Source organism: Sorex araneus, chromosome 3, assembly GCF_027595985.1.
Source record: "Sorex araneus isolate mSorAra2 chromosome 3, mSorAra2.pri, whole genome shotgun sequence".
NCBI classification, from domain to species: domain Eukaryota; kingdom Metazoa; phylum Chordata; class Mammalia; order Eulipotyphla; family Soricidae; genus Sorex; species Sorex araneus.
The window spans coordinates 104,656,019-104,679,454 of NC_073304.1; the positions used below are offsets into that span (position 1 = coordinate 104,656,019).

Consider the following 23,436-nt stretch of genomic DNA (forward strand, 5'->3'; position numbering starts at 1 on the left):
GCCAACTCAGGTTTGATTCCCAACATCCCATATTACCCCCTGGGCACTGCTGGGGGTAATTCCTGAGTGCAGAGCCAGGAGTGACCCTGTGCATCTCCAGGTGTGACCCAAAAGCAAAAAATTTAAAAAATTTAAAAATAAAAGTGCAGCCTCCAGAAACACATGTATGAGCCCTTTGCAAGCTGTGAGGAGAATGACAGCCATAACTATGCCTCAGGCAGAGTGAGGCCCCAAACAAGCATCAATGTATCACAAAGGAATGGACGCTATGGTGAGTCATGTGGTCATGGGTGTCTGACCACAATTGCTGTGCAAGCCAGAGTGAAAACAATGGTTAGAAATGTGCAAGCACCACACCAGGCACATGAAATCCCCCCACACCCAGCCCTATCATTGAAATATGGAGGGAATGAGGGAATCACAACTAAAACACTTTTTACTTAAGAATAAATAAATGAGTTAAATATATGCTAAGCAAAACAAACAGCATATAAAGCTTACATATGAATCTAATTATGGGAAATATACAGAAAGGGCAAGTTCAGAGAAACAAAAAGGACTGCTGGGAGAGAAGGGAATAAGAGTCACTGACTGCCTGATGATGGTGAGAGGGAGGAGGGGGGCAGGAGGACAGATGAAGGATGGACAGCAGAAAGGACAGACCACACGTCCAGTCTGAAGGAGGTGCATATTTATGGAGCTTGGCAGGGACAGACCGACATCACTTACCACAGCGTTCCACACCAACTGGCACAGTGCCAAAAGTGTGAGTATCAGACATCCTCAAGTGTGTCGCTCAGATACAAAACTGATTTTGAAATGATACAAAATAACTATCCTACTACCAGTTTAGCAAACTTTAAAGCTTGGTAGAGCAGTGTGGAAGAAACTTCTCGGCATGGCTGGCCACGTGCCCTCCCTGGTGACTGTCCCGTCAGCAGCTCCCTGCTGTCCTGTCCACTCTCTGCAGAGGGAGGGTGGGCTGGCCAGCTCAGCTGGGGTGCTGGAAACTGTGAGATTACCATGTATCATTATCTTGTTGTTCAGAGTAACAGATTAATTTGTCAAATAGTATTGATACTAGACTATATCAAATCAATTTTATTCCTTGGAATTTTGCTGTAATTTCCTAGTATTCAACCTGAATTATATGTTCATTAGCTCACAAAGTTCTCCCTGAAGTTTTTTAGTTAATTCACTTTCTCAACATTCACATACACTACTAATATATTTCATCAGTTAATTCACTATCTAATTTGAGTAGTAATTAACAGCTTTTACAATCGCTATAGAATTAATGCGCATTGTAAAGTAACAATAGCAACAATCACAGAGCACTAACCATTGTATGAGCCACTGTATGAGACAGACACAATAAATCTTATTACATACTCCAACTTCTGATGCTCCCATTTTATAGATTAAAAAAGTGAGCCACAGATATGTCAGTTAATCCACCCAAGCTAGTAAGTGGGAGCTGAGATTTGAACCTACTACAACTCACTCCAAAGACTCTGCTCTTAACAACACCCTGCTTATTGGCAGCTCTGGATGAGTAAGAATCAAACAGACTCAAGGAGAGGAGAGTTGAGGAAGAGGGATAGAGAAGCAAGGAAACAGCACTTGTAAAAGCTCTGTGGCATACTAGTAAGAGGAAAGTATGTTTGCACATTGAAAGAAGGGCCACAGGCTGGAACCAGAGAGGGACTGGGAGCAGGGGCGAGACCCTCAGGACCACATGGGCCAAAAGAAGCGCCAGAAAAGTGACTGGGAAGAGAGGGAAAAAGAATAAAGTCTCAAGGCTGATGCCTTGGTTTCTGACTTGGCAACAAGATGGAAAGCAAGCCATCCCACAAAACGGAAACTGAGTGAGGACTGAGGACTTGTGAACCCTAGTCCTTAACCTCCTGACCAGGGGGAGCTGTCAGGATGTCCAAGAGAAGGTGAATACAGGTCTCTCGTCCTCTCTCCATCTTCTCTCTTTCTCCCTCCCTCTCCTTCCCTCTCTGTAAAATAGAAAAAAAACAAGTCAAATGTGAGGCTGGGGAAAGAGCTCGGGGATAAGGGTCCAGTCGGGAGTCTGCGCCCACTCTGACGCTGCTGGCGGCGTGTCTGCAGGAGTGGCCACAGGGTCCCGAGTGTGGAGGCTTATACTCTAAGAGTTCAACAAGACACAGACAGGAACATCTGCAGCCACATGGCGGAAATTTTGGAAGGACATAAAAGACAGAGGCAGATGTGAAGTGACGCTGAAGGTGAAGGAGGGAGTGTGCTCAAGTCTGAAAAGGGCTCTAAGAACGGTGGGTGGGAGCAGGGAGGTATGAGGAAAAGCAGTAAGAGATAATAGCATATTCCTTTGTGTGAATTAAGCCACAGTGGTTGGCACAGGTGTCAGGACGTTGAGGACTAATTGGAAAGCCGGAGTCGGGAGGAAGGAGGTGAACAAACCTTGAGGAAAGCGCCAAGCATCAGGGTCCTGTTACTGTCATCCCGTTGCTTATCGATTTGTTCGAGCGGGCACCAGTAACGTCTCTCATTGAGAGACTTGTTACTGTTTTTGGCATATCCAATATGCACGGGTAGCTTGCCAGGCTCTGCCACACGGGCTTGATACTCTTGGTAGCTTGCCAGGCTCACCGAGAGGGGCAGAGGAATCGAACTTGGGTCTGCCGCGTGAAAGGCGAACACCCAACCACTGTGCTATCGCTCCAGCCCCAGGGTCCTGTAGAACTAGCAAACTCGGTAGCAGTGAAGGGAAAACAGTGCCTCTAATTTCCTATGAGGGAAGATGTGGGCAAAGTAGGGTCACCTTAGGGAGTAGAAGATGATGATGTGTGGGAAATTGCCCTGTAAATGCAGGCCCTAAGATTTGGGAAATATCGTGGGTAAAACAAACTTAGGTCAAGGACATAAGAGCTGCGAACATGTAGCCTAGCAAGAAATGTTCTGCTAAGAAAAGTTGAGGTTTTCGCAAACTTATGTCCTTCGAGGGAGAGTTTCAGACTTAAGCAGGAAACATCCTGCTAAGCAAAGTACAGACTTGGACTTATGGGGGTTGCAGCATAGCCTGGTAAGGAGAGGCCTGCCAAGAGCAGTGCTGGGGCTGAAGTGATAGTAGAGCAAGTTGAACTTTTGCCTTCCACACGGCAGACCGGGATTCAATTCCTGGCACTCCATATGGTCCCTTAAGCCTCACTAGGAGTTATCCCTGAGTGCAGAGCCAGAAGTAAGCCCTGAGTACCATTGGGCATGGTACCCATCAAAACAAAACAAAAAGCAACAAAACAGAAACAAAAAAGAGCACATGGTCTTCCCAAGTCTCAAGACCACTGCTGTCTCCACTCTATGTCTCCCTATGCCCACAGCTGCACTGACAGTTTATCCTTTGTTCTATGTACTAACTCATGGTGAATGGTGCATGTTGTGGGAGGGAGAAGGGAAATGAAGCTGTGACTAATAAAAGGCAAGACCACCAACTATGTGGGGCTGTCAAGGCCAGCCTGCTACCTGGATAAGCCTCTGCATCTGTCTCAGTTTCTGCAACTAACTCTGCTGGACAGAGTCAAATATGCCGGCTTCTCTCTCCTCTCTGACATAGACAACAAAACCCCAACAAGCAAAGTGGGATGCAGGAGTGGGTAAAGGATAGGGAAGGGTAAAGTGGCAGACAGTGGTCACATTTATGGTGACAAGGAGGACTAATACAGTTGGAGCTGGAGCGTTAGCACAGCAGGTAGGGCATTTGCCTTGCACGTGGCCAACCCGGGTTAAGTTCCCAACATCTCATATGGTCCCCCAAGCACCACAAGGAGTAATTCCTGAGTGCAGAGCCAGGAGTAATCCCTGAGCATCACCGGGTGTTATGCTGAAACTGGGTGTTTCAGACCCAAAAAGAAAAAAAGAATACTGAACCAGTTAATGCAGAGTGGGAAAAAGGGAGTCTGAAAAATCAGGGTTGATGGGAGGTGCTAAGGATTCATTCCAGAATGCTGGTTATTAAAAATTTATTGCAAAGCTCAGCGTGTGGATGGTGCTAGCAGGTACAACAAAAGGTCAAAAGGGAGGGTACTTAAGCAGTGATAGACATGCTTGATGCTTTAAGTGCTCCCTGAATAAAGGAGAGAGGACAGATTAAACGGAGCAGGGACTAGACCCTGAGGAGATCCAAGTTAAAGGACAGGCTGCTGACAGGAAAATGTGTGGGCATAAAACTGAATCCATGGATTGGACCCAATAACTATCTATTATTATTTATAGATTACTTGAACTATTAGCTTATTACTCATTAAAAAATTAAGAAAATTTACTTTCTGTGCTATGACAAAGATTGGACCTCCTGATCTGAGAAATCCTGAAGAAAACAAGTAACAACCCAACAGAAAAAAAATGAAACACTCAGGCCCACGCACCAACTTAATATCCACATAGTGAGCTACAACAATTTTCACCTAAGGAATTTATCTATCTATCTATCTATCTATCTATCTATCTATCTATCTATCTATCTATCTATCTATCTATCTATCTTGCTTTTTGGGTCACACTCAGGAATTACTCCTGGCAGTGCTCAGGGGACCATATGGGATGCTGGGAATCGAACCCAGGCTGGCTGCGTGCAAGGCAAAGGCAAACACCCTACGTGCCGTGCTATCACTCCAGCCCCATTTTTTTTTTTTCTTTTTGGGTCACACCCAGCGATGCTCAGGGGTTACTCCTGGCTTTGCACTCAGGAATTACTCCTGGCGGTGCTTGGGGGACCATATGGGATGCTGGGGATCGAACCCGGGTCGGCCGCGTGCAAGGCAATCGCCCTACCCGCTGTGCTATCGCTCCGGCCCCCAGCCCCATTTCTAAGGAACTATTTTTGATCATTCTCTTAGCCATTTATGGGTAACAAGAAATATAAAATAAATTATTGTGGGCCTGCCATAAAGGGTAGGCTCGAGAGGTGACTGGGAAAAAAGGAGGCGATGGTGGAGGGATAGTGACATGGTGGTGGTGAGACTGGTGTTGGAATATTGAATGCCTGTCACAAACCATTGTGAATGACTTTGTAAACCACGGTGTCAATACAGTGCAGTGGAAAAAAAAAGAAACACGCACTTGACTGGAGACTCGTGTTCTGGAGAGCCCAACGTCTCCTCCGTCACTGCGGCCTCTTCCATTGGTGCCAGGGGCTCTGCATCGCTGAAAGGCAAAGAACCATCTGAGTCACCGCTTTCACACGTTCAGAATAAAAGCAAATACTTTCAACACCCTTTTTCTTTCAACATCCTTAAGGAATTATATACATATACAGGTAACCACATCAAAATGGAAAAGAGAAATGTGCTCTTAGCTGTCAACCTATATAAATTATTTCCAAAAAATATACAAAGTATTTTGGGTAAAGGCCAGATAATATTCAAAACTCTTAGTATCTTAGGGAAATCCAAATATGAATAGGGCCATACAAATTTGCTATCTCTATGTTAAAACTATAACACAGCACATATAACATAGTATATCTAACAAAGTATATATATATAACATAGTATATATAAACAGTATATATGTTACATATTTTATATAGTATAAATATTATGTATATATCATATGTACTACAGAACAGACATCATACCAGACTTAGGAAATGGTTTTAAAAAGAAGGTAACACAAAAAATGAAATAAGTGCAAAAAATGCTAAAATTAGTCAGTATATAGCTACTCAAAAAATATCAACTATTTTTCTCTTTTGTTTTTTTGCTTTTTGGGCAACACCTGGTAATGCTCTGGGGTTACTCTTGGCTCTGCTGTCAGTAATTACTCCGGGGCAGTACTTGGTGAAGCATATGGGAATGCCAGGGATCAAACCATGCATACCTGGTTAGCTCCATGCAAAGCAAATGCCCTACCCGCTGTACTATTGCTTTGGCCCTCTATAAATATTTTTCTAAAAAGCAAATGTAAGTTGAACTATGAAATAGATTATTTATAGTAAGTTTTTAAATTTTCAACTAAAACTTATTGTAACCAATTATTAATTTTAATTTTATGGGTTTTGGGGGTCACAGCTGGCTTGCATAACTGTATACAGTGGCAGGGATTAAATCTAGGTCAACTGCATGCAAGATAAGTGCCCTATCTGCAGTACTATCTCTCTGGTCCATAACCAATTTTTTAAATTCAGTTTCAGCAGAAAATCTGAATATTTTGCTTTTATGAGACGTCCTAAATCAAATGATCACATGCTGGGATTGAGAGATCACAGTGGGCAGAGCACCCAATGGAGGGGTCACAAAAATTTTTAGCAACAAGAAACCCCAAGTCTAGCATCTGAAACAGCACTGAATTGGTCCAACCTTCTCTGCATTCTGTTAGCTACAAAATAACCAAGGGGATGAAAAAACAGGTCTATTGGGGCCGGAGCAATAGTCTAGCAGAGAAGGCATTTGCCTTACACTCGGCTGTCCCAGGTTTGATCCCCAGAATCCCATATGGTCCCCCAAGCACTGTCAGAGGGTAATTCCTGAGTGCAGAGCCAGAAATAGCCCCTGAGCATTGCTGGGTGTAACAACAACAACAACAACAAAGGTTTATTAGCGCTATCATAAACATTTGACCTACACTATAATTAAAAAGTTTATGAAGTCAATAAGTCACTGAGTGACCTTATTGGAGAGATGCTGACACAGGTGGTAGATGTGGAGTCAGATCATTGTTTACTTGAAATTTTAATATTAACAATATTGTAAATCATGGTGCCTGAATAGAAAATTAATTCATTTTTAAAAAGGAGTTTACTGACAGTTCTCAACTTTCAACATTAAAATCAAAACAGGACTATAAGACAAAAGGGAAGAAAACAGCGGTCTACAAAGACAACATAAGAGCCAGCATTTATTTATTTATTTATTTGTTTATTTATTTATTTATGTATGTTTGGCGGCCACAGCAGAAGTAGGGCTTACTTCTGGTTCTGTGTTCAGGGATCACTTTCTGGTGGGCAGGGGATTGGGGACCATACAGGGTGTTGGGGATCAAACTCAGGTCAGCGATGTGCAGACAAGCACCTACTGGTTATACATCTCCAGCACCCAAAACCAGAATTTCTTAACATAAGCAACCAACTTTGCTGATGAATTTTATTCATGAAGATATCCTAGTTTTTGGTCCTACTGAAGCCTGAGGGCTTTCCAGTTACAGAGCTCCAATAACAACCCCTCCAGCTGAGGCTCAAGACCTAGCCACCATCTTTCTGAAGTTCCTTTCCCCGCCTCCCTCCAGCCTACTTCCTAGGTTTTACAGATTGTCTCAGGGTTTGTTTACACTGGAGATTGTCTCATCCCTTTCTTTCTTTATATACTGCATATAAGTGAGATCATCTAGCACCTTGGGAAAAAAATGGAATGCTTCAAAAATCTACATCATCCTTACAGAGTTCATGCTAACCTTCCATGTAATGTTCCAATTTCAGTCTCTGCTGCCAAGCAAGCACAAGATCATCTAGCAATGACTTTTCAGTACAACCAACTTTTAAAGAAATATCACAGATATTCTGCCTGTACAGAACTTTAGGCTTATACATTAAGCCTAAAATTGATGTAGTTCTAAGCTGATGTAGAACTATGTAACCAAAATGCCAAATAATTTTCAAAATTAACAACTTATTTTGGCAAATTTTGTAATTCTGTTGAAAGTAAATCAATGTTGGATTTTTTAGGAGAAAGATATAATTTGATGGCCTGTATCTATTTCCTGACTTTAATTATACTTAATGTACAAAATATCTTTTTGAACATATCATGTCCCACAAAATAACATTAAATATATCAAGGGTTTTTAGTTCAAATTTGATAAGATTTCACACTTAACCAGATCTCTGACAATGAACATATTTTAACCAAATGTTACTTGATTTCTACATCAAATATCTTCCTTTTCACAATGAATATTGGAAAGAGGTGGTATTGAAAATTCTATTTGTGAATGTTCAAAATGCTAACAGATTTATCTGATATACTTTTTCATTATTGCTGAGGGAGAAAATTCTATTTTCAGCAGACACTGTCAAACTGAAGAAAACTCTAACAGTGTATGAAATAGTTCAGTCACATCATTTTCATTGTTTAGTTCATTGTTCCAGTTTTACTATCTACATCTTCAGGAAGGAAAAATAAACTGCAGCAAATTCTTTGCACCTTTAACACAGTGTGGGGCACTGAACCTCAGCAGCCAGGCGCACAACACTCTGTGTTAGGCTCACCTCTATTCTCATTGATCCAGGCTGGCACATAATTCCACTGTACTATACAGTTTTCATGCTACTGAAAGTTCAATTAGGAACCAGAATGATAGCACAGTGGGTAGGGTGTTTGCCTTGCATGCAGCCAACCCAACATGGTCCCCTGAGCACTGCCAGGAGTAATTCCTGGGTGCAGAGTCAGGAGTAACCCCTGAGCTTCGCTGGGTGTGATCCAAAAAGGAAAAAAAAATTCAATTAAAACTGAAAAAATTTAATTTAGAAATTCCAATTTATTGAGGTTGGGAGATAGTGCAGTAGACTGACTTCCCCTTAGGCTATGTAGCAAACTAGATCCAAATTCTTTTTAGGTTAAAAATAAAAAGAAAATGGAGTGGTCTAGGTAAGATAGTAAATTAGATTGTCCAGAAAGGGAAGTATGTGTGTGTCCTAGGATTTAGGAAATTTCAACACATTTCCTTTCACTAACAGCACAGCTGTGCAATACTAGTACATTTAATTGATTCTTTTTTTGGCATACCTACTGAACACATCTTAAAAACAAAGATTATTCTTCAAAGTAGTAAAGTCAGAAGTCTGTATCCCTTTTGGGTTTTCTAACATCTGAAAAACTTGCCCTATGATACTTCATTGAGAGGCCCCACTTCTTTTTTAATTTTTAACAGGGACCCACTTCTTGCCTGCACTCCCTGCTTATTTCTACTTATTTCTTTGCAGACACCAGGAAGATATTGCCTCTGCAGCCATACAATGACATCCTGCAGAACCAAGTATCTCTTCTAAGTACTAAAACTACTTGGAACCTCAGATAAGCCTCAGGTGAAATTTGTCAATGAGCTATAATTTTGATTTTATTAAACCAAGATATAGTGTACATAAGCACTTTGAAAAGTTACAGAAGATATGCAACATCTAGGAATTTAAAAAGCACTGAGGCACATGAAAATACACAGGTATTAAAAATAAACAATCATTTGTCACAAATCTTTATGGTTGAAACTGTAGAATTTTATTTTATTTTATTTTATTTTTTTGGTTTTTGGGTCACACCCGGTGATGCACAGGGGTTACTCCTGGCTCTTCACTCAGGAATTACCCCTGGCGGTGCTCAGGGGACCATATGGGATGCTGGGATTAGAACCCGGGTCGGCCGCGTGCAAGGCAAACACCCTACCCGCTGTGCTATCTCTCCAGCCCCTGAAACTGTAGAATTTTAAAAGCAGCTCAAATATAACTGTAATTTGGCAAACAACTCCCATAAAAAAGCTGGGGTAGCCATCCTAGTATCAGACCACATTGATTTCAGACTGAAGAAAGTCACAAGAGACAGTGAAGGTCATTTCTTATTGATAAAGGGATCTGTACAACAGGAAGAACTTACAATACTAAATATATATGCACCTAATGAGGGACCAGCAAAGTACTTAAAACAATTACTCATAAGACTTGAAGAAAGACACTGATAGCAACACAATAGTAGTGGGAGATTTCAACACCGCTTTATCACCTCTTGAAAAAATCAACCAGCCTCAAGCTTAGCAAGGACATACTTCATCTGAGGGAAGAAATGAAAGAAAGGGACTTAGTACATACATACAGGATACTTCATCCTCAAAAAGCTGTGGTGCTGGGAAAACTGGATAGCTATCTGCAAAAAAATGAACTCTGACCTCTGTCTAATGTCAGGCACAAAAGTCAGATCAAAGTGGATTAAAGACCTCAGTATCAGACATGAATCTATAAGGTACATAGAGGAAAATGTAGGCAGAACCCTCCAAGACACTGAAGCTAAAAGCATCTCTAAGGATGAAACAGCACTGACCATGCAAGTGGAAGAAAACATAAACAAATGGGACTCCATCAACCTAAGAAGCTTCTGCACTTCAAAAGAAACAGTGACTAAAATATAGAAAGAGCCCACAGAATGAGAAAGAATATTTACACAATACCCATCTGATAAGGGACTAATATCCAGGATATACAAGACACTAGTAGAATTGTATAAGAAAAAACCTCCAATCCCATTTAAAAATGGGGTGAAGAAATGAACAGAAGTTTCCTCAAAAAAGAAATACAAATGGCCAAAAGGCACATGAAAAAATGCTCCACAATGCTAGTTATCAGGGAGATGCAAATCAAAACAACGATGAGATATCATCTCACACCACAGAGACTGGCACACATTCAAAAGAACAAAAGCAACCAGTGCTGGCATGGATGTGGGGGAAAAGGGATGCTCTTTCACTGTTGGTGGGAATGCTGACTGGTCCAGCCTTTCTGGAAAACAATATGGACAGTTCTTCAAAAACAGAAATTGAGCTTCCATATGACTCCGCAATACCACTTCTGGGAATATATCCCAAGGATGCAAAAAAGCACAGTTGAATTGACATCTGTACCTATATGTTCATTGCAGCACTGTTCACAGTAGCCAAAATTTGGAAACAACCCAAGTGCCTTAGAACAGATGATTGGTTAAAGAAACTTTGGTACATTTACACAATGGAATACTATCCTCTGTTAGGAGAGATGAAGTCAAGAAATTTGCTTATAAATGGATAGACATGGAGTTTCATGCTAAGTGAAATGAGTCAGAAAGAGAGGGACAGACATAGAAGGACTGCACTCATTTGTAGAGTACAGAATAACATCACATGAGGCAAGGACAAGCAAGGACAATAGATACAAGGGCCAGGAGGATTGCCCCCTAGCTGGAAGCCTGCTTCATGAGCAGAGGGGAGAAGGCAGATGGAATAGAGAAGGGATAACTAAGAAAATGATGACTGGAGGAATCAGTTGGAATAGGAGATGTGTGCCAAAAGTAGATAATAAACCAAACATGATGACCTCTCAGTGTCTGTGTTGCAAGCCATCATCATCATCATCATCATCATCATCATCATCATCATCATCATCATCATCATCCCGTTCATCATTGAATTTCTCGAGTGGTCTTAGTAATGTCTCCATTCATCCTAGCCCTGAGATTTTAGAAGCCTCTCTCTACTTGTCCTTCCCAACGATGCTGTATTGGAGGTTCTTTCAGGGTCAGAGGAATGAGACCCAACTTGTTACTAGTTTTGGCTTATGAATACACCATGGGGACCTTGCCAGGCTCTCCCATGTGGGCAGGAAACTCAGTAGCTTGCCAGTTTTTCCTAGAGGGAGAAGTAGGCTATAAGATATCGCTTAGCTGCAAAGCAGACTCACACTTCCAGGAGCTTGCTTTTAAGTCTCTGGATGTTGGCTGCTGATGGGATTACACGGCGCCGGGAGGGGGCAGTCCCTGGGTGTGACCGCCTAGCTACTGGAAAATGGGAAATCTGGGCAGAAGAGGCCTAGTCCCGATCCGAGCAGGCGTGGAGGTCTCAGCCCCAGGTCCCACACACCTGGGTTCCTCTGCCAGTACCTTCATGTGTGAGGCTCGTCTGAATGTGTGGAGAGGGGCCTTTAGCATGGCTGTGGCTAGGGTTCAGACGTCTTTGGCTGCTAGGAGCTCTGCTCGGGGTGGGGAGGGAAGGTGGAGCCCATCCCCTCCGAGGGGTCCCAGGGAAGACAGCCAGGCACACAGGCAAGAGACTCTCTGCAGGAAGAATCCGGGCCGTTCCTGCAGACTCCGCAAGCCAGAGAATGCTCCGGACCCCAGACCAGGCCAATAACACCGGGGTGCCAGACGGAGAAGGTACAGCCAACATGCCTTCTCCAGGTGGATCCCCGGTGACGCTGAGCTTCTACTAACACGGCTCTGGTATGCGGGACTGGGACATCTCCAATCTGTGAGGGGGCACTGGAAGGGGGAGGCGCCAGCCCAGTTTCCAATTTGCCCCTGTCGCCGAAGTCACGCCCTCGACCTGCCCTCGGTGCCATCTTGCCACAGCATCCAGCAGTGAAGAATCCGGGCCGGGCAGGGCCGGCAGGCACTGCAAGCCGGAGAATGCTCCGGACCCCAACAACATTGGGGTGCCAGACGGAGAAGGTATGGCCAGCATGCCTTCTCCAGATGGAGCCCGGCGACACTGAGTTTCTACTAACACGACTCCGGTATGTGGGACTGGGACATCTCCAAACAACATGGCCACGTCCTGATATACAAAAAATATGCTCAGGAATGGCTCCACCACCCCTGAGCATCCATTATCCCAGAGGCACAGAAACCAATCTCAGAATGCAGCGGCTGCTGACAGATATATTCCGGGACTGTAAACTAAGCTACGACCCCGTGCAGCCCTGGGAGGGGAAGGGTTTCTGTCCCTTGGCCATTTCCCCCCTGTGACAGCATGGTGACCACCACCATTCAAAACCAACTAGACAGAGAGGTAGGAGTTTGCAGTGATGGGACAGGATGCATGGGGAAACCTGTGATGGGAAGGCACAACCAGCCCTGCCTCCTGCCCAAATAAGACCCTGAGCGGTCGCCCATGAACAGCTCCTCCGCTCCTAACAGCCATGATCCCAGCATCACAGAAACCAATCTCGGAATGCAGTGGCTGCTGGCAGAAATACCTCTGGACTTAACACCAGAATTCCAAAACTGAGCGGCTGCTTTTGAGACTGTGCAACATCATATGCTCTTTGTTACCAACAACAGAAAACGTACAATCTAATGATGCCATTCTGACAGGTCTGACTGTTGGAGGAAAAACTCCAAATAATGATAGTGAGTTTCCTGTCGAAAACTGAAAAGTGAAAATCATCTGCCACACAGGCAGAGGAGGAGTGGAAGGGAGGGTATGCTGGGGGTTTTTGGTGATGGAACACGTGCACTGGTAAAGGGATGGGTGTTTGAGCATAGTATGACTGAGACTCGATCCTAAAAGCCCTGTAACTGTTCTCATGGTGACACAATTAAAAAATAAATTAAAAAAAAAGAAAAGGAAAAAAAAATTATGCAAGCCATAATGTCCAAAAGTAGACAGAGTATGGGGAATATTGTCTGCCATGGAGGCAGGGGTAGTGTGGGAAAGGGGCAGTGTACTGGGGATATTGGTGGTGGGGAATGTGCACTGGTGTAGGGATGGGTGTTTGATCATTGTGTGATTGTAACCCAAACATGAAAGCTTAATTCAATAAAATTAAAAATATATATAACTGTAATTTATAGAAGAGCATGTTTACACAATACCTGGTTTCTTTACCCAATCCCCAAGTGTGAACTCCACATCCACCCATGCTGTCTTCGGTTCTGCTGACTCTAAAGAAAGAAAGAATATACCCTTCAACTGAAAGTTGCTCTCCAGTAAAAGTTGTTTGCTTTTTGTTTTTTGCTTTTTTTCTTCTTTTGGATCACACCCGGCGATACAAAGGGGTTATTCCTGAGTCATGCACTCAGGAATTACTCCTGGTGGTGCTCAGGGGACCATATGGGATGCTGGGAATCGAACCCGGGTTGGCTGTGTGCAAGGCAAACGCCCTACCCACTGTGCTATTGCTCCAGCCCCACCAGTAAGAAAAGTTGATGATAAAAGCTGTCCTGGGCTCATCTCTCTCAGGAATAATAGCCACTAACCTAAAGTCAACTGGAACATAAAAAGATTCATAAACATACTACAGGATCTTAAGTAAAAACAGTATTTGCAAAGAAACTTACGTCTTATCATTCCCACTATATCTTTCGAATTCTCGTTTCCCTCTCTGGTCGAAGGCATCAAAAGTTCTGTTTCCAGGACCTCCTCTTCCTCTGCTTCGAATACCTCCTCTCAGGCCACCACGTCCTCTCAGTGGTCTCTCTCGATCAAACCTGTCTACCAGTCTAGGAATAGATGGATGTAATAAGTGGTAAGTGGGATTGAAGAGCTGAGATTTTTTTCAGAAAAAAAAAATTCTAGAATATTGTGGCCATAGTATACTGGAAAAATAGTAGCTTGAGTAACAAACTGTCAATTTTAGCACATCCTCCCCATAGCACTGACTACTTTCCAAAGTGTAATTTAATTCTCATGAACAAGTCTGTGCCAAAGACAAGGACAGTAAGGCCTTTTATAGAAGCAGACAACTGGCTTAAGTTCATAGGATAAGAGTAGCAGTTCTTAAGTGGCTCATACTAATCTATCCCTTTCTCTGTGACATTTGCCACAGATTAGAAATAGACCAGAATTTAAATGTACAATGTTTCTATAGGCATAGTGGTTAAATTTCAAACCATGCCCCACCTCTACAAACAATAAAGAATCACACTTAGGTTTGAAAACACTAACCTACGTCACCCCACCTTCTACCACCACTACTCACTCCACATAAACTTCCAGGGACAGATGAAGAAAGCCTCTTGGCTGTCAAATTTTTGTTTGTACCTTTTACATCTAAATCATTTGATCTGGATTAGTCATTTGACACGGCCCATCACTAATTTTCCTCAGGCCTTTTTTGGCTTCTCTTCCTTCCTGTTCTGAAAAAGTCATCTTTGAATAGAAAACACCCAAACATATACAAAATCCATAAGGTATTCTTGTCCCTCAGTCAACAAATTGGTCACCACATCCAGATCACACAGAGGAGGGCAAGGACAGCACTTGCCCTTTCCACAGAACATTTTCCTGCACTGTACACTATGACTCAAATGTTCTAGAGACCCATTTGTGCTGAACTGCGAGGCTACGTACAACTTCCCCATCCTGGTTCCTCACTACACTAATGCTATTATGAAACCTGGCCTCTCTGGTCTTTCTTATCTCAAGCCAAAAGACCAGCTTACTTCTTTTTGTGGATATCTTCATTTATTCTGTCTTTCTGTCTTGCAGATACATAACCACGTGTATCAGTCAAGATGTAGATTTTCCCAGTCACACATGCTACCTTAAAAAAAAAAATCTACATTGTGCTTCTTATACTGTTTTTTTTTTTTCATTTTTGGGTCCCACCCATCGATGCACAAGGGTTACTCCTGGCTCTGCACTCAGGAATTACTACTGGCAGTGCTCGGGGGACCATATGGAATACTGGGAACCAAACCCAGGTCGGCCTCATACAAAGCAAACACCCTACCCGCTCTGCTATTGCTCTAGCCTCATTCTTTTTTAACCAGTACCCAGTCTTTATTACTGACAGAAATCACAGATATTCTGTATCACATTGCTATTTTTCAGAGATCTATTGCATTTCTATTAATCACAGCTTAGCATAGTATTTTTCTTTTTTTTTTTTTATTGAATCACCATGGGATACAGTTACAAAGCTTTCATGTTTGAGTTTCAATCATACAATGATCAAACATCCATCCCTCCACCAGTGCACATTCTCCACCACCAATGTCCCCAGTATACTCCCACTTTCCAACCCTCCCCCTACCTCTGTCAGACAATCTCCCCCATACTCTCTACTTTGGGGCATTATGGTTTGTTATTACAAAGATGAGAGGCCATCATGTTTGGTCCTTTATCTACTTTCAGCACACATCTCCCATCCTGAATGATACCTCCAACCATCATTGTCTTAAGTGATCCTTTCTCTATTCCAGCTGCCTTCTCCCCCAGCTCATGAGACAGGCTTCCAACTATGGTCCAGTCCCATTCTTCACTTTATCACTGTCATCCCACTGCTCATCAATTTGTTGGAGCAGGCACCAGTAACATCTCCATTGTGAGACTTGTTACTGTTTTTGGCATATCGAATGTGCCACGGGTAGCTTGCAGGCTCTCTGGTACGGGTGAGATACTCTTGGTAGCTTGCCAGGCTCTCCAAGAAGGACAGAGGAATTGAACCCGGGTTGGCCGTGTGCAAGGCAAATGCCTTACCCATTGTGCTATCTCTCCAGCCCCATTCTCATACTCTTATTTCTTTATTGAATCACTCTGAGAAACACAGTAACAAAGTTGTTCATGATTGGGTTTTAGTCATACAATGTTCCATTACCCATTCCTTCACCACTGTCCATTTCCCACCACCAATGTCCCCCCATTTCCCTCCTGCCCTGCCCTCCCCACAGCTTGCCTCTATGGCAAGCATTTCTCTCTCTCTCTCCCCTTTCTTCTTGGCATTATGGTTTGCAATACAGGTACTGAAAAGTTGTTTCTCCCTTTACCCACTTTAGCACTCAGTTCTTGTCCAGAGTGATCATTTCCAACTATCTTTGTCATAGCGGTTCCTTCTCTATCCTAGCTGCCCTCCCCAAACCACCATTTGTGGCAAGCTTGCAACTGTGGAACATTTCTCTTGGCTCTTATTTCTATTGTCCTTCAGTATTAGTCTCATACTATGTGTTTTTATATTCCACAAATGAGTTCAATCGTTATATGTCTGTCCCTCTCCCTCTCATTTCATTCAGCATGATATTCTTTCATGTCCATCCATTTATACATGAATTTTATAGCTTCTTTTTTCCTGGTGGCAGTGCATTATTCCATTTGTAGATACATTTCTTTATCCAGTCACCTGTTCTCAGGCACTCAGTTTGTTTCCAGATTCTGGCTATTGTGAGCAGTGCTGCACTGAACATAGAAAAGCACGTGGCTTTTCTGCAGTGTGTTTTTGGGCCCCTGGGTTGTATTCCCAGAAGTGGTATTGCTGAGTCACATGGAAGCTCAATTTCTAGGTCTTTGAGGAATAACCATATTGTTTTCCAAAAAGGGTGGACTAATGGCATTCCCACCAACAATGAAGGAGAGTCTTTCTTCCCTAATCCATGCCAGTACTGGTTGTTCTTGTTCTTTTTGATGTGTCCCAGTCTCTGTGGTGTGAGATATCTCATTGTTGATTTGCATCTCCCTGATGATTAGCGATGTATTTTGTATGTGCCTTTTCACCATTTGTATTTCTTCCTTGAGGAAGCTTCTGTTTATTTCTTCTCCCCTTTTTTTATGGGGTTAGATGTTTTTTCCTTGTCAAGTTCTACCAATGCCTCATATCTTGGATATTAACCCCTTATCTGGTGGGTATTAGGTAAATAATTTTTCCCATCCCATGGGTTGTCTTTGAATTTTGCACCATTTCTTTTGAGGTGCAGAAGCTTCTTAGTTTGATGTAGTCCCATTTGTTTACCTTTGCTTCCACTTGCTTGGTCAGTGGTGTTTCATCTTTGAAGATGTCTTTAGCGTCAATGTCACTGAGGGTTCTGACCATATTTTCCTCTATGTACCTTATGGATCAAGGTCTGATATTGAGGTCTTTAATCCACTTTGATCTGACTTTTGTGCATGTCATTAGAAAGAGGTCTGAGTTCATTTTTCACATGTCGTTTTCCCAGCACCACTTGTTGAAGAGGCGTTCCTTGTTCCACTTCATATTTCATGCTACTTTATCAAAGATTAGGTGAGGGGCTGGAGCAATAGCACAGCGGGAAGGGCTTTTGCCTTGCACATGAGTGACCCGGGTTCAATTCCTGGCATCCCATATGTTCCCCCGAGCACCACCAGGAGTAATTCCTGAGTGCATGAGCCAGGAGTAACCCCTGTGCATTGCCGGGTGTGACCCCCCCCCCAAAAAAAAGATTAGGTGATCATATATTGAGGGCTGGTGTCAGTATATTCAACTGTTCCATAGATCTGTGGGTCTATCTTTATCCCAGTACCACGCTGTGTCAATTACTATGACTTTGTAGTACAGTTTGAAGTTGGGTCAGGTACTATCTCCCATCTTCTTTTTCCAAAGGATTGTTTTACTATTCGTGGGGACGTATGCTACATTTTTAAGCCTGACAACCACTTCTCTCACCAACATCACTATCATCACCTCCACTAGATTCAAACTCCCGTGGAATCATATACTTTTTATGACTAAACCCTCATTTACAAGATGACTTAAGTATTTAAATTATGAAGACTTTTAAAAATATTTAAAGCAGCTTACTCCTTAAATGCAAGCTGCTTTTTCATATTTTGCTCGCCTGTCTCTATGTCTATGTCTCTGTGCCTTTTCCACTCTGGAAAAGTGAATTTCTCTCCTCTCTTTCTCACCTTTCACACCTAAGTAATTTTCAATAAAAACTACCTTGCTTCATACACACACACACACACACACACACACACACACACACACACACACACACACACACACACACACACACTCTTTAACAATAAAACATTAAGTCTAGTGGCATTAGAGTTTTAAACCCAGAGAGGTATACCTAATTTTATGTTTAAAAAGATGACATGTGACATGTAATGGGTATAATAATAAGTAAAAAGAAAATAAGATACATCACTATTTATAACATTGAGAAGTGAAGTCTACTTAGGAAGTTTTGTGATGTATTGACAAGCAAAAGAAAGAAAAACAATATGTAACCAAGCATATAGCTCTACAAACCTGCAACTCTCTTACAACACTACAAGTAAGTACATATGGAAGGAAGGAAATGGGGCATTAGAGAGTTCAATCAGTAGAGGCTGAGAAAGATGAGAAAGTTCTGGAGAAAGATAGTGGTAGTAGTTGTAAAACAATGTAAATGCACCTAATGCCACTGAATTGCACACTTAGAATTGGTTAAAATGGTCAGTTTTATGTTAACCATATTTTAGTACAATATACATGTTTATTGGGATAAAGAGATTGAACAGCAGCAGGGCATTTACCTTACACACAGCAGTGTGTGTTGGACCCCCATCACCCATTGATCCCAAGCCCCAAAAGAAGTGATCCCTATGCAGAGCCAAGAATAACCCCAGAGAAAGTCAGTTGTTGCCCCAAAACAAAACACAAAAAAATGCTTCCATATGAGGGTGAAAATTTAAACTGAATAAATGATACTTTAAGAACAGAATTTATATGATGGGCAGTGAACTGTACTTTAAGAAAGAGCCATAATGAATCCATTCAGAAGATGACCAATTTCCTCTTGGTCCATATTATAACAGTTCACTTCAGTTTATTATTTGGAGCCCACAAAACTACTCTAAGTTGTGATTTTGATTCCAGAGTAGAAGCAACAGGTGATCCAACTGATTTGAGGCACTTACATTGACCGCTACCTCAGCCTTCACAGAAAAACAGGCCTTACCCCACATGAAAATATGTGTGTACTCTGCCTTAGCAAACTAAGTACTCTGCTGTGACCAGAGAACTTATGGTTAAAATACCAGGTCTTTGCTTGAAATATAGGGAATAGATTATCTTTTAAGATAAACAATATCCTATAGCACTCTCCAATAAGTATGTCTAGGTCTCAAAGAACAGGAGAGTGATACCATGCCTTGTTATTAACATTAACATCATCATCATCCCGTTGATCGCCGAATTTCTCAAGCGGTCTCAGTAACATCTCCATTAGTCCAAGCCCTGAGATTTTAGAAGTCTCTCTCTACTGCATCCTTCCAACTGGAGGCTCTTTCAGGGTCAGGGGAATGAGACCCAGCTTGTTACTGATTTGGGCATAATAATACACCATGGGGACCTTGCGAGGCTCTCCCATGTGGGCAGGAAACTCTCAGTAGTTTGCCAGGTTCTCCCAGAGGGAGAAGTAGGCTATAAGACATCGCGCAGCCACAAAGTGGCCCCGCGTGTTTCCAGGAGCTTGCTTTTAAGTCTCTGGATGCTCTGGATGCTGGCCGTTGACAGGATTACACGGCGCTGGGAGGGGGCAGTCCCTGGGTGTGACCTCCTAGCTACTGGGAGATGGGAAATCTGGGCGGAGGAGGCCCAGTCCCGATCCGAGCAGCCTTGGAGATCTCAGCCCTGGGTCCCACACACCTGGGTTCCACTGCTGGTACCTTCATGCGTGAGGCTCGTCCAAACATGTGGAGAGGGGCCTTGAGCATGGCTGTGGCTAGGCTCCGGAGGTCTTCGGCCACCGGGAGCTCTGCTCGGGGTCGGGAGGGAAGCTGGAGCCCATCCCTTCTGAGGAGGCCCCGGGGAAGACAGCCAGGCATGTGGGCAAGAGACTCTCTGCTGTTAATAACATCAAATTTGATTATATTCAAGTCTGCACAAGTGTTATGAGAAATGCTTTCAGAGATTCTTAGAGACAGAGCAAACTGACAGGTTACAAGGATAATGATGTATCTAGGTTCATAGCTCCATTGCCACCACTCCAGCCTCCACTCTGTTTTCATACTACATGTGTCCTCAACTTTGCATCCAAGCACAGACTGGATCACAATTTGAATACAAGACACTTAGCGGAGAACCCACTGATTTTCATGACTAACTGGGATTGATTCCCATTTCTAGAACTCCATCTAGGAAAGTCACAACAAATATAAAAGGCTTTTCACTGGGTATTATTTATTTGTAAGCCACAACAAACAAACAAAAAAACGAAAACACTGAAAGCTGCACAAATGTCCTACACTTATGGCAATAATTATAATGTATTCAAAACAAAATATCAGTATAGAACTCTTACAAATAGTCACAAAAACTCTTACTGACAAGGGAAAAACTTGTTGAGTGGAAAATAAGAAAAATAAATTACTTGGTGCATATAAACTATCATCTCAGCATCTAAGAATATCTGCATACTGAAAAAAGAAAATCAGCCAACACTAATTTTCTCTATAATTTTATATATTTTCTAAATTGTCTAAAGTGATTATAACTTATGTGTATATTGTTTTGCTTTTGCTTGTTTTGGGGCCATACCCACTAGTGCTCAGGGCTTACTCTTGACTCTGCCCTCAGGAAAAGCCCCTGATGGGCCTTGGGGAGACATATGTGGTGCTAGAGATTGAACTCAGGTTGGCAAGAACCATACTATCTTTGCAGCCCCTATAACTAATTTTCAGTTAAGATCATTTGATACCAATAGAAGAGGATTTTTTAAGAAATCAAGAAAAATCTTTTATTTTTTCCCTTTTCTGGGGGGGTCACACCTGGCAATGCTCAGGGGTTACTCCTGGCTCTGCACTCAGGAATTACTCCTGGCAGTACTCAGGGGACCATATGGGATGCTGGGAATCAAACCTGTGTCGGCAGCGTCCAAGGCCCAACCCACTGTGCTATTGCTCCAGTCCCGAAAAATCTTTTCTTATAGCACAACATTTATTTTAAAAATTCATAGGTCCTTGATGAGAGACTCTTGCCCGCACGCCTGGCTGTCTTCCCTGGGACCCCTCAGAGGGGATGGGCTCCAGCTTCCCTCCCCACCCCGAGCAGAGCTCCCGGTGGCTGAAGACCACCGGAACCTAGCTACAGCCATGCTGGAGGCCCCTTTCCACACGTTTGGATAGGCCTCATGCATGAAGGTACCGGTAGAGGAGCCCAGGTGTGTGTGACCCCATCAGTGGCCAACATCCAGAGACTTAAAAGCAAGCTCCCAGAAGCATGATATCTTGTTATCCTACTTCTCCCTCTAGGAGAAATGGCAAGCTTCTGAGAGTTTCCTGCCCACATGGGACAGCCTTGCAAGCTTCTCATGGTGTATTCATATGCAAAATCCAGTAACAAGCTGGATCTCATTCCCCTGACCCTGAAGAGCCCCCAGTGCAACATCATTAGGAGGGCCGAGTCGAGACAGACTTCTAAGATCTCAGGGAAAGGATAAAATGAGATGTTACTAAGCCTGCCCGAGAAATCGGTGATTAACGGGATTTCGTGATTCGTGATGTCCTTGAAAGTAAAAATCTCTAACATGACACATTGATGAGGACATAAGATTACTTCCGTGGTATTCTGGGCAAAGTGCAAAACCTCACTCCATGAGGAAACACCAAACTAAAATCATAAGCTATGCTATAAAATGACTGTCCCATACTTTTCATAAGAATGTAAAATTTATAAAAAATAAAGACTAAGGAACTAAACCAAATTAAAGGTGACAAATGTCATACACATTATCAGAACTACATACAGAGCCAAAATATCTTCCTTTTGCCCAAAATTAATATAATTTCTGAAAACTGAGTAGTGTGTAGACCATTTAGAGAATTATATAATATTTACTGTAGCAATATTAATGAGTCTGGTAATGAGTGCATAATTTTAGGGATGTTTTTTAAATTTTAGGGATAAAAATACATTTCTAGAGACAGACAGCAAAAGAAAAGTGCCTGCTGGGATGGGGGAAGTGGAGGGAGGGAAATTGTGAAAACCGGTGGTATCTCAGTGATTCAATTAAAAAAATAAGACATTCCTGCACTTTTCTCTCAAGTGAATAAAAAAGGACGAGAAGAGAAGTCGTAGGAGAGAGGAGAAGAAAAGGGAGGAATGGGGGGAGAAAGGAAGAGGTTGAAAAAGTAAATGTGCTAAAAAATGTTAGCATATAGGGTATATGGAAATTCTCTGTATTTTCCTACTTTTCTGTAAATCTACAAATAGAGGGGGGAAAATCCTCTTATGTTCTGTATCCAGCTATACATACTTATATGACTTTAGCCTCTTGAATGAGCCTATTTTCAAGTGAACATATAATGATCTATTTTATTACTTTATAAGATTGACAATATTACTTAAAAATAGGTAACAAACTTGCTTTTGAGATAAAATTCCCTAATTTCCATGGAAAATAACCTTGAATATATTCACAGTAATGCTTATAGATACAAGCAGTGCTGTGGCATAAGGGCTTTCTGTAAAGCAAGCAGAATGACAGATATAACAAAGTTGGAGCAATCACACACATAAAGCAAAATCGAGCCTTTCCACAGTCTCTTGTCCTCCAGCACGGCAGATATACTATCTCAGTGTTCTAGATCTGTGCTTTCTAGGATAAGAATGCCACACTCATCACCTGTTCCACTCTCTCAGATGACTTTTAGGGGTCATCTTTTGGAGGTGGGAGGAGGGTATTTTAATGGACTCTAGAATTATTGATTCTAGAGTCCATTAAAAGCCATGTTTTTTGGTTAAGACCTGTAGCCTGGGGCTGGAGAGATAGTTCAAAGTGCTGACTTGCAGGTTCTGAGTTCTCTGGTACCACATCCCCTTCCCAAGTACTGCCATTCCTAACAGCAGCACATCTGCAGGCCCAAGCATTGAGTAGTCCAGATAACTCAGCTAGACCTAATATCAGCAGAAGTAGGCCCTTTTTGTCATTCTATTGTCCGCATACTCCAAAAACAAAAATGATTCGTAGACAAGGAGCCCACGGATAAGACTCAGTGATAGATCACCTGACCTTGCATGTTCTGAGGCCCCAAATTCAATTCCCAGCACTTGTGAAACAAAAACAAATAAAAAGCTTGTAGCAAGGATCTAAATGGGATTAGTAACAAATAAGTTTAGCTTTGGGGAATAATGAGTCCCTTGACACTAAACTGTACACTATTCTACCTTAGAAATGTTTATTTTTTCTTGATATGTGAATCACAATTTTTTTAAATTCAGTA

General features: G+C 42.4%; 1 protein-coding gene and 1 pseudogene across 1 annotated transcript in view; both read right to left on the bottom strand.

Annotated features, from left to right (window-relative positions):
- The window catches only part of HABP4 (hyaluronan binding protein 4), a 38,994-nt gene that overhangs the window by 9,396 nt on the left and 6,162 nt on the right, over positions 1-23,436 (bottom strand). Inside the window, exons 3-5 of the mRNA XM_055130424.1 lie at positions 13,830-13,991; positions 13,365-13,433; positions 5,104-5,187 (exon numbers count right to left, since the gene is read on the bottom strand). Of these exons, the coding sequence (XP_054986399.1) occupies positions 5,104-5,187; positions 13,365-13,433; positions 13,830-13,991 (315 nt within the window). The remainder of the gene's footprint in view (positions 1-5,103; positions 5,188-13,364; positions 13,434-13,829; positions 13,992-23,436) is intronic.
- LOC129403913 (U6 spliceosomal RNA) lies at positions 7,378-7,475 on the bottom strand (annotated as a pseudogene).